The sequence below is a fragment of the Zea mays genome, chromosome 3, assembly GCF_902167145.1.
Source record: "Zea mays cultivar B73 chromosome 3, Zm-B73-REFERENCE-NAM-5.0, whole genome shotgun sequence".
NCBI classification, from domain to species: domain Eukaryota; kingdom Viridiplantae; phylum Streptophyta; class Magnoliopsida; order Poales; family Poaceae; genus Zea; species Zea mays.
Genome location: NC_050098.1, coordinates 196,231,628 through 196,243,776, shown reverse-complemented (window position 1 = coordinate 196,243,776; position 12,149 = coordinate 196,231,628). Strand labels below are relative to the sequence as shown.

Genomic DNA, 12,149 nt, shown 5'->3' with positions numbered 1-12,149 from the left:
CTCGGTCAAATGATGACGTTGCGTATTTTCAGTCCAAGTCAATGGATGTTCCTTTTGTAACTCGGCGTGTTCTGTCCGTCGGATCAAACAATTGACGGTTTGGATGTACAGTGTAGTAATGATATAATCAGAGCTAGAGAGCTGTGGTTGTTTTTGAGAGCGTCCACCCATGATGATTGATCCTACATTCCTACGGCCTGTACTGTACATGCATCCCTTGTGTCCCAAGCTTTTTTTTGGTTCATGGCCCAATGGTAATGCATCACTTTTCTCAAATCTTAATGAGTTGGCTAGTTGACTATGCTTTGCTACGATTGTTATATATATCATATAAATAATTATTGAGATATTTATTCAAATATAATTATTGTTTATTTCTAAACACTAAAGTATATGTGGTCTGATTGTTAGTCTAAAATTTCTAGAGCAGAATGATGTGGTTCCCGTGCTCGCTCTGCATTATTTTTTGCGTGGTTGGCTCGAGTGCCAGGGCGAGCCACGGGGACATTGTTGAATCGCATGTATGGAGCAATTAAAAAATTGTTTACTCAGCACAGGACCGTGTTCTCCAAATAAATCCAAAAATTGCTCCTAAACCTTCCTGCCTGGTTGGATCTTGGCAGCGAGTGTTTGGTTTTTAGGACTAATTTTAGTCCCTCCAATTTATTCTATTTTAGTTTCTAAATTATTAAATATAGAAACAAAAACTCTATTTTAGTTTTTTATATTTAATAATTTAGAAATTAGAATAGAATAAAACGAAGTAACTAAAAATTAGTTCTTATAAACTAAACACCCCCTTATGGCCTTATGTGATGGACGGGGACGGTTACAACAGTCCGTGCAGACCTTTATGTGCTGACTGCAGCGAGTGGGTGAGTTTCTCCAGTCACGCATCACGGCACAAAGTAAAGTAGCACTGTGGTACGCACGTGGGACTACCAATTACGCAAGCACTGAGCACTTGCAAGGCAACCTGGCGTGGGGGTGGGGCGCTGATTTTTGCACGATCTGTTGCTCAGTTGCTGTATCTTGAAGAGGCAACGTTGTCTAAAAAGATGTTTGGTGTATACCACATAACAGAGGCGTTGAACCAAAATTCATTTTCTTCTAACCATAGTCATAATTTCTTACCATCTGTTGTTATCTTGAAAATACGCTAATCTGTTTCTTTGTTTTTTCCTTGTCTTGGTATTGAGTTATTACCATGGTCTTGCTTACAGAGCACATGCTATTTTATGCCAGCGAGAAGTATCCTGGAGAACATGAATATACGAAATATATCATAGAGGTACATTCTATTCATCAAGTTCAGGCTCATTCCATTTTGCAAAAAAGAAATCACCCACTGAGTTTCAACAATTGACACAAACATATGGATTTGGATGGGTTTAACTCAGTTGCAGTGTGCTCTGTATGACTTTAGAAGCTGAGCTTGTCACAATGCAACCCGAGTTAGAGAAAAGACGAGAGGAAATGCTTTTATTAGGTTTGCGATGACAGACATGTTACCTATGAAACTGCGCCGAATGAAGCTCTCCACTGTGATAATCTTTTTCAACCAAGATATCATTTCTTTTTTGATTATGTGGCATTTTGGAAAGATAAAAATAAAATCTACTGCTGTGAACGGCCTAAGGTTGTACCAAAAGGCCATAGGGGCATGGTGGTTAGAGTATAACTCAAATGGTTCAACCTAATTACAATACATGAGTAATGCCAATCCGTAGAATGTTGGCAAGTTAGTTTTATAGAACGACTATTAGACCTGTTATGTCTTTGATTCTTTGGAAACACCAGAATAGATGTGTCTTTGATGGAATATCTCCTAGTATTTCTGTAGCTCTCAGTCAGGCAAGGGAGGAACAACATTTGTGGGAAATGGCTGGAGCTAAAAGACTCATTTCTTGTAGTCACCAACCTTGTTTCTTAGCTGGTGCTAGATAGTTTTTTTTATCTATTTTTAGACCTCCTTAAGAGTTTTTTTATCTGGGTCCATTTTGGACTTTTCTTATTTTCTTCTCAATATAATATGCAGTTCTCCTGCGTGTTCGAGAAAAAAAGACTTGTTATATTGTATAGTGCAGGATATATTTTTTCCTCAAACACGCATGAGAGGTACGTATCATTATATTAAGAAAAGAATAAAAAGTCCGAAATACAACAAATACAAGAACTCTTTATGGAGGCCGAAAACCGAGAAACATAAGCAAACCCATAATAAGGAAGAAAACTAAGCCACTGCTACTCTCCCAAAAGGCTGAGAAGGCCAAATGGTACTCAGCCCGTAGGCTCCAGCTAAGCACCACAGTATAGCATCTTCCTTGATGTCATGTCATATAAGATCATAGATACAGAAGGATACAATCCCTCAAAGATGCAGGCATTCCGGTGCTTCCACAACCACCTAGCCACCAAAGAATTTAATCCTTTTCTCTTGGCAGATGGCACAACTGCCTCCGCTGCACACCACCAGTCTTGAAAAACTGACATATCTGGAGATGGTGAGAAAATTGGAGACCAACCATCTCCAAGATAGAAAACCAAACTTGCCTAGCAAAATCGCAGCTAATCAGCAGATGTTGAACCGTCTCATTGTCCTGATCACAGAGGGGACAACTTTCGGGATAGTCCATCCCCCGGCATGCAAGGCGATCCGCAGTCCAGCACCTATTCAGTGTGGCTAACTAAACGAAGTACTTGCACCTTGGTGGCACCCAACTATCCCACACCCTATTGGCTGGTTCAAACAAAATTGCCCCCTCAAAAAACGATCATAGGCTGATTTGGAGGAGTAAACCCCTGCTGAAGAAGGGAACATACATGACGGTCGGGAATATCTGGTGATAACTGAATTTCGCGCACAAGGTCCCAAAGTGGGAAAAACTCAATAGAAGCCTGCCGAGAAATGTCTCCTCTAATGTCCTAAGTCCAACGATTAGCATCGAGGGCATCTTTGACTGTACGATGTTTGAGGCATCTCTTAGGGACTGCAGAAAACAGATTGGGCACCAGATCAGCAATGGTTTTACCATCTAGGCACCTATCATCTTAGAACAAAATAGCAGCACCATCTCCAACTATGGAACGAATATAAGTCGCAAACAGGGCTGCAACACAAGGATGAACTTGGATGTCCAGTTGGAAGCTCCGTGCCACCTCATCCAAGATCTCATCAGCGATCACCACCGGTCTTGTACCCACAATCACGACCAAGAGGGCGCAACGCAGAGAGGCTTCGTTACGGGCGGCAAGGTCCTCTGAGAAGCCGATGATGCAGGAGACCCTCTCTGAACCCGCCGTCGCCACGGAATTGGCCTGATCAACGCTCAACGGAAGGCACCGTCATTCCAGAGTTCATAGGAGAAAATTTGGAGCTAGACGACTAATGTGGCTTCCCCTGACCTCCAGAACCACTACTCTGCTTGCTCCGTTGTCACCGCCACCGAACGCCCAGAGGGGGCCCGCCATAAACAGAGTCGGCAGTAGAGCCGAACAAATCATTCAACTGAGGTGAGAGATCCCCACTGGCGGTGTAGAGGCCGGCGTAATGCGTGACCACACCGGCATGCGGCGAGAAGCACCAACGCACGGGTAGGATAGACATTGCCAAACCGAGCCTTTTTCACGAACAGCGGAAGCCTTCGCGACATGAACAGGGTGACGAACAGGGCACGAAGCCACACGATGCACAGGGATACGGAGCCGCATGCGGAGTGCGCTGGAGTTGGTCTTAGAAGACTGACTTTGAGGCCCATCATAGTAGGACCATCGCCTCCCAGGCCCCAAGTCCTAGGAATCTCCCTAGCCCTAGCCAAGGGAAGAGTCTGATACTAAATGACATATTATAGAAGTGCCTAGATGTGATGAGTCAGCTCCTAGAAGGCCTGGTGACCTTCAGTCCTTAAGGGGGTGTTTGAGAGTGAAGTTTTTTCAAAGTTTTGGAAGAATACTGCAGTATTCTCAAAAACTGTAGTATTATATACCAAAAGGTGTTTGGCAAGCCAGCTAAAATCTCTGTTTTCAAAACTAAAGTATTACAAATACTGCAGCTCTTTTGAAGTATTCTAAACTTAGGTTTATACCTCAGTTTTCTCTGTAAAACGCAGCGCGCGCATCTCTCCTGCGTGCAAAAAAATACTTTGCTTCCAAACACCTCTATGTAATCAATACTGTGGTATTCTAAAACTGTAGTATTTTAAACTGTGGTATTGTCATGACTAAAGTATATTGTAGTATTTCAAAAACCGTGGTTTCCAAAAACTTTGTTCCCAAATAGGGCCTAAGACAGCTTATGTTGTAGGGCACTAACCAGTCCTCGGAGCATCCTAAGCCCTAGGACACTTGTAAGCATATGTCCTCGAGGCCCCTTGTGCCCAGGGCACTTATAAGCCTTAAGTCCTCGAGACTCCTCGTGTCCTAGGCACTTATAAGCCGAAGTCCTCAGGACCCTAAGGCACTTATAAGCCTAAGTCCTCAGGGCATCCCGTGCCTCGCGACATTTGTAAGTATAAGTCCTCGGACCCTTCGTGTCTTGGTGCACTTATAAGCATAAGTCTCTAAGGCCCCTCGTGTACAAGGTTACTTACGAGTCTAAGTCCTCGGGGTTCCTTATGTCCCAGGGCACTTATAAGCCTAACTCCATGGGGCTCCTCGTGTCCTGGAGCACTTATATGCCTAAGTCCCCAATATAGATGGCAATGGGCATGAAATGCCAGTGCCTGCAGCTAACAAACCTGATGGTTGTGGATACCAACGTAATTCTGTGCCCACGATGATTATGTTGTCTGAATATCTGAACCTTGGGATCTTCTGGCAGGAGTGGAACTGCAGAAGATGTTTGAGATATACATCGATGGAGACTCTCCTCATCAGGCCAATACTCTAGCAAATCAGCCTTTATAATCCTCTTCAAGGATCCATAGTCTTTGAAACTTGGGAACACATATGGAAATCTTGGGCACCAAACAAATGCAAATTCTTTATGTGGCTGGTGTTACACAATAGATGTTGGATAGTAGATCAGCTAGCCCGACGTAACCTACCTGTCATGGGGCGATCCTCCCCACCACTCCCTCCACCCAAATCCATCTCTTCACCACCATCTGACGCAACCTCATCAACCTCTGCTATGGGTGCTATGGCGGAATCCAATACATCCAACCTAGTCACCATCATCCAATCCCTTATAGCAATGGTGGAATCCGTCAAGCATTTAGTCGCCGAACTCCAGCAGGATCGCCGAATCGAGTCCTCTGCCTTGGGCGGGAAGGGACAACACACCGACGATCATCACTAGGATCCACCCCCGCGATTCCAGAAGTTGGACTTCCCAAATTATGATGGCAAAACTGATCCATTGGTGTTCCTTAACCGATGTTAGTCCTACTTCCATCAACAACACATCATCGACGAGGAACACGTGTGGATGGCCTCCTACAACCTCGACGACGTTGCCCAACTGTGGTTCATCCAAATAGAGCAAGACGGGGCACTCCATCATGGCACCGCTTCCTCCAAACTCCTGGACCTATGCTTTGGACCCCCCTGCGTTCAAACCCGGTCGGTGCCAGGGCAGATCTGGAGCAGGCCCGATCTGATATCCTCTAGCTCCATGATCTACTCACGACAAAGGTGGAGTCTGACTACCGATTAGCGGCGGCAATGCGACTAGAGGCGGCTGCACGTGGCTTCCTAGCGCGACGTCCAGTGCGGCAAGTGGCGGCAACGGCTTACCGTCTTCAGGCTGCGACATGCGGCATGCGACTTTCTGGCGCGACGTCAAGCACAACAAGAAGCGACGCGGCTGCAGGCAGCGGCTTGCCGTCTTCAGGCTGCAGTACGTGGCTTCTTGGCACAACGAATTGCATCGATATTGCGCATTGAACAACACGCGACACATGGGGAGGCAAGGCCTTCAACAGGGTTGGCCGATCCTCCACTCCAGTTCACCGTCCTGATCCATAGCCATGTGGACAACAAGAACACGTGTGGTTGGGTGGCGCTGTCTATACTGGAACTCGTGACAGCTCCGGTCGTAGGACTGGTGAGCTGCCACGTCTTGGCCTTTGCAACCTGGACGAGGTTGTTCCCATGGGATCCAGGGGGACCAGCCTTGGCATATGTTAGGGTCTTTATTTTATTTACAAATAAATTAAAGCCGAGATGTAAAAGGCTTCTAGTTAGGGTTGCACTTTCACGTGCAGATCAAGTCAGACCACAAGGCTGTTGCCATTCACCCCATTACAGCTCGAGGACGAGCTGTCTTCGAAGTGTGGGGGAATGTCATGGGGCGGCAGCCCAGAGCATGGAGGCCATAGAGATAGGCTCAGGGTTATGATTAGTGGATAAATATTAGATTAGATAAGATTGAGTTAGTAACTTGGAATTAGATTAGATAAGTTTGAGTTAGTTACTTGTGATTAGATTAGATAAGATTGAGTTTGTTACTTGGGGGCCAAGTCTTACTATCTATATAAGGATGGGTTGTACCTCCTTAAGGGAGAATCAATCAATGAGGAAGAATTAGTCCCAGACCTCTCTAATACTCTAGTCTCCCCCAAGCTGACTCTGCACGGCTATCTTCTCGGTGCTGTTTATCCCCTTATGAACTAGGATCCATAACACTACCTCATTCGGCTGCTTGTCTTCTATGCGATCAGCAAGAGAAAACAATTGTTCATCTGCTCACTAACTGTGTTTTCGCAAGACAGTACTAGTTCCTTCTCCTCAATTATTTTAGCTTGCAAGACCTGGCGCCTTCTTTTGAAGATGAATCATTTGCTGAGTGGTGGAAAACTCAGAGTCAGAGAGTCAGGGTTGAAATACAAAAAGGTTTCAACTCCATAGTCATGCTGGGCTCCTGGTGCTTGTGGAAACATTGAAACATGTGTGGTTTTGATTGATGTTCCCCTAGCCTGGAAAGGGTGCTTCTGCCTGCAAAGGAAGAAGCGCAGTTCTGGAGCTTAGCTAGGGCTCGTGGGATCTCCTTACTGACAGCCCTGCAGTAGGATTATCCCAGGTGTTGGTCGTTTTGCGTGCTGGTGTTTTAGTTTTGCTGTTGGTAGTTTTTAAGTTTGTCCCTTTTCCCCTGATTGTTTGCCACTCTTTTTAACAAAAGATGTGGCGATGGTGTGGGGTTGTACTGGGGGTTCTCTTTTACGCCTTTTTCCTTTTAATTACAAAGATACACAGCTCTCCTGCGTGTTCGAGAAAAAAAATTATATGCCCACGGACAAGGATAAAGGATACAAGGATAAATCCAGTGGATATTCTTTAGCGGGCAATAAAAAATAGTAGCCGCACCCGCATATCTGCCAGACCCACTCAACCAATCTGCAATGCATGAATGACTTAGATGCAATATAAAAATGTCTTAGAATCTGTGAGTTGGAAAGAATGACTTAGGTTCAACTCTATGGTAGCAGTTATGATTTAGATGTAAATACAATATCTAAAATACTGGAAGGACTTGGATGCGATATATAATGTCTTAAATATTGTGAGTTGGGAGAAATGATTTAGATTCAATTCTACAATGCATGATTGACTTAGATACAATGTAAAAATGTCTTAGAAACTGAGTTAGAAATGAGTTAGATTCAACTTTGCAATAGTAGGAATGACTTAGATATAAATAACATATCTTAAATATAGAAATTTAGAATGACTTCGATGCAACATATAAAGTCTTAAATACTATGAGTTGGAAGGAACGACTTAGATTCAATCATGCATGAACGACTTAGATGCAATATAAAAATGTCTTAGAAATTATGAGTTAGAAAGAATAACTTAGATTCAACTCTGCAATAGCAGAAATGACTTAAATGTATTAAATTTTCTTAAATATTGTGAGTTAGAGGGAACGACTTGGATGCAACTCTGAGCTTGTTGGTCCAATCCGTTAGATGTTGTAGACCCGGAAAAATTATGTCGCTTCGATGTTTGGTTGTTCTGATTGCAAACCATTGGGTCTATCACCTGAGGTGACAAATAGCATACCTATATATGTACATATATATATAGTTTATTTGTGCTATGCACATGTATTTGCTAGCAAATGGGCATGCCCACGTGCATGCAATGCCCGCGGATAGAGTGCACAGGCACAATTGTTTGCCCGTGGCGGTTGGCGGGCGCAAGTGAAGTGCGGATCCTCGCTTGCGGGTGCGTGAAGCCGATATCCGTACAGATAATCCAGTTCTCATCTGTATTCTCTGAGGCTCCTCGTGTCCCAGTGCGCATATAGGCCCAAGTGCCCAGGCCCCCTTATGTCCTAAGATAATAAGGTAACGAGTGCTTGGGGCAGCCCATCCCCCGAGCACTAATGACATTTGGCCACTCAGGGCCCTCCGCTAGCCTCGGAGCCCCTAAAGAGTCCCCAGCCTCGTACTGTAAGGGCAGTCGAGACTCGGGCCATCTAGGACCCACGGGTCCAAAGAAACTAAGGACTTAGGACAATTAAGTGTAATCGTGTCACAAACAAGGATGTGATCAGGGCCCATCGGGGATGGTACGACCTTGGGAAAGGGGCCCCACACCAAGGCCCTGCAAACTATTCCTCAACGATAGCTTAATGGATAAGTCTCGGATACAACACATTAAATGTGTAATGGACGATATTATAGGCCTAACAAGTGTGATGTAGCCACGAGTTAGACTGCAGGCTAATAAAGATCACTATACAATGCATGCATCGACCCTATTAGCCACGCGCACGCATGCGAAGTGTACCCTAAAGTATAATGAAGTACAAAAGGCTACACCTACTACCAGCTACAACGTACCAAATGGCATGGAACCTGATGCATGTAGACGTGATATGTCATACCTACCCTTGTGGCAGGTATGCTAATCGCCTCGGGAAGGATATCACTAACAATGTGCCACGACCATGGGATGAGCCCCGGTACCACTCAAGAATGAGATAAGATTGTAGTTGGGTGTAGCTAGTGGCATCCGAGGTTCATATAACCTCTCTCCTCCCTTGAATTATAAAAGGGAGTGGATGATCAACATTTAATGGCATTGTGAATTAGAGTATTCAATTTGATCTGACCAAAGTAGTTCTAGTTAGAGGTAACTAAGCTTACCACATACACTCTTTATCTAGAAGGAACACATAAAGGTGGATTAGGACCATTAGGCTAGAACTCCCAACACAGGCATGAGTGTGGGGGAGCTAGAAGGTCTTAATGCTTATTGATGTTTGAGCTTATACTATTTTCCTTCTTTGTGTTCGTTTACCAATGATTAATCAAAGGACGTAGGGTATTATGTACACTGTGGTATGAACCTCTCTAATTGCCTGCGTGCTGGCTCCCAGTAGTGCCTAGGTCCAACACAAATATCGACTTATGCCTTGCTCCCTCCAATCTCTCTTTCTAGCGCCGTTGGTATCCTGGTGTTGTTACACAATGGCACATACTTTGTGTTGGATGTGTAGCCATAAAAGAGGGGATAATGTCTGTAACGATGGTATATGTGATAGGCTAGGTGTAGGACCAATTGAAGAAAAACTTGTCAACACTGATTCAGATGGTTTGGATGTCTAGTGGAGACCTCTAGAGGCACCAGCGCGTAGTGTGATCTTAAGGCGTGATAGTGATGAGAAGAGGGGCAGGGAAAGATCGAAGTTGACATAGAAATAGGTAGTAAAAGAAGACTTGAAAGAATGTAATATACCCAAAGATTTAGTGATGAATAAGACTGAATAAAAACCATCTATCCATGTTTCTAAACCTTAACTTGTAGCTTCCATTAGGTTTTAACTCTAGCCTACCCTAACTTGCTTGGTACTAAAAGGCTTTGTTGTTGTTGATTTGTTTAGAAGTTGACTAGGCATCTTATATTTTAATAATATCCCTAGGCACTTTTAATGTACTGATCACAATTTTAACTATTTAATGTGATGTCAAAATATCAGCATGGTGGCTCTTACAATGCATATACAAGCTCCGAGACAACGAATTTCTTTTTCGATGTCAATGTGGACAATTTTGAAGAAGCCTTAGATAGGCAAGTTTCTTAAACAATATTTTGTTCTTAATTAATCTAAGTTCGATAAATTGGTGAGTTATGATTTGCGTTACTGCATAGTTATTAATTGAATAAAAATATGGTTATCCCTGATGCACAGATTTGCTCAGTTCTTCATTAAGCCATTGATGTCACAGGATGCTGTTCTTAGAGAGATAAAAGCTGTGGATTCTGGTGAGCAGTTGTGTTGTGCATGGTGACTATTTGCATTTGACAAGGCATATTCTTCGATTTGTGTTCCTATTAAAACAAATAGTAAGCCATTGATTTTCAAAATGTAAGTTGTTTTAGTTTTGGTCTAAATCAAACTTCGTTATCTTCGACGAAGTTTATAGAAACATGCACTAACATTACAATATCAAATAATTGCACTACCATGACATATTCCATGGTGAATTTAACAAATTTAATTTGATGTTGCGAATGTTGGTGTATTCTTCTATTAACTTGCTCAAAGTTAGAGAAGTTTGACATAGGGCAAATTTAAAATGACCTTATTTCTCAAAGCAACTAGCTCTGGCGCTTGATTATTTTTATACTAGTCTGAGCTAACAACCATAATATCTTTATAATTTGGAAATGTTTTATTTACAGTAAAATATCCACATTCTGTCTAACTTTTCTATTTTATTGACCTTAGAGAACACAAGAAAAATTTGTTGTCTGATGGCTGGAGGATGTATCAGGTACTTGGAAGTTCAGCATTGTCTGTTAAAGATACATCAGTTAATAATTTTACATCATGTGGCATCTCTCTATCAGAAACTATAGTCAGTAGTGTTTTAAAACAAATGGCAAGAGCATTGCCTTTCAATTAAGAAGAAATAGAAGTGTGATGTACAAGAAAGGGTAGCCAAACCACGTGACGCCTACAAAATAGGACACCTGCATGGCTAACCTATCTGTGCGATGTGGCAAAGCACAAAAATTACATGAGTCATCGTTGCGAGCATCGTTACGACCAATAACTCCGATTTTCCATGGTAGACCATAGACGACAAGGGGAAGAAGGGCAGAATGCCCAAGTAAGCCTCACACAGATGTACAAAATGACAATGTGAAGAATGGAATTAGGGCTTCAGTGGATCAATTCAATCTGATAGTGAATTATCTCTTGGCGAAACAATATAGGATAGCGTAATTTGAGAACGTGATGTCCCAGGCGCGTCCCTTCCCCTCCCTTCCCGCGCGTCCCTTCCCCTCCCCTCCTGATGCCTGCACTCTCCAAAGCCTCACGCCGGTGCCCACTCCGGGGCCGGTGACCACCTTCCAGGGTATCGTCGTCGCCCCTCCCTCCTCCCATTTAGCCCCCCTGCAGGCGTCCGCTTCCATTCCCTACCCACATCCTTCTCCCTCTGTGTGTGGCTTCGTTCAAGTCTGGTGGAAGGTCCAAGCTCGAGCGCTGGCGTGCGAACAGTCCCGCTGGTGGCGGCTCGAGCAGCCTCGCCGGTAGCGCCTCCTCTGGCCCTTCCTTTCGAGACGTGGTGTTGCTCTCCCGGCTTTCCTCCCTGGACGGTTTGACTTCCAAGTATGGGCCTTGGGCGCCTCTGATCAGGGAGCTTCCGGTGGCAGGTTTTCATCCGGCGTCCGAAGGGGGACCTGCGAAGGCCGCCGCTGTTGCTGATGTGGCAGACAGTGGAGTCCCGGCGTTCGAAGCGGCTACGTCTGAAGGCCGATCGGTTCCAGCGTCCATTGCCTAACATTTTTTCCGGTAGGTGCTTCAACTGTCTCTCCCCAAGCCATCTAGTTCGGGATTGCCGATCGAAGACAAGGTGTTTCAAGTGTTGTGGGCTTGGCCATAGGGCGTCTCTCTGTCCGGTGGCTCCTGTTCGTGCTCCGGCTATTTCTTCTGCTCCCAAGCGAACGATGTGGTCTCGTCTTGGGGGTGTCGTCCCAGGCAAAGCTTTTGTTTGGTCCTGTCTTCAACACCGGCAACCTCCCGAGCCCTCGCAGTCTGTCTGGAGCAGACTTTCTCCTCCGATGTCCGGCGGTCAGCGCCAGACGAGGCTCGTCGATCATCCTGCGGCGTCTCTGTGTGGAGGAGGAAGGCTTCAGTGGTTTCAGACAAAGTCATCCAGCATTTGCATCAGGGGATGGCTGTTGATCAT

At 44.5% G+C, this 12,149-nt stretch overlaps 1 protein-coding gene across 6 annotated transcripts in view; it reads left to right on the top strand.

Moving 5' to 3' along the window:
- LOC103651144 (insulin-degrading enzyme-like 1, peroxisomal) overlaps positions 1 to 12,149 on the top strand; it is a 60,577-nt gene that overhangs the window by 1,037 nt on the left and 47,391 nt on the right. For 2 of the 6 annotated variants that reach the window (XR_004857338.1, XM_008676741.4), the window contains exons 3-6: positions 1,224 to 1,291; positions 9,929 to 10,020; positions 10,142 to 10,215; positions 10,682 to 10,727. Coding sequence is in view for 5 of the 6 variants with exons in the window: in XM_008676741.4 (XP_008674963.1) it covers positions 1,224 to 1,291; positions 9,929 to 10,020; positions 10,142 to 10,215; positions 10,682 to 10,727 (280 nt within the window). In the remaining variant the exon portion in view is untranslated. Of the gene's footprint in view, positions 1 to 1,223; positions 1,292 to 9,928; positions 10,021 to 10,141; positions 10,216 to 10,681; positions 10,728 to 12,149 lie in introns of those variants that run through there. The other 4 variants (XM_008676742.4, XM_020550445.3, XM_008676745.4 and 1 more) reach the window with 4 other exon arrangements.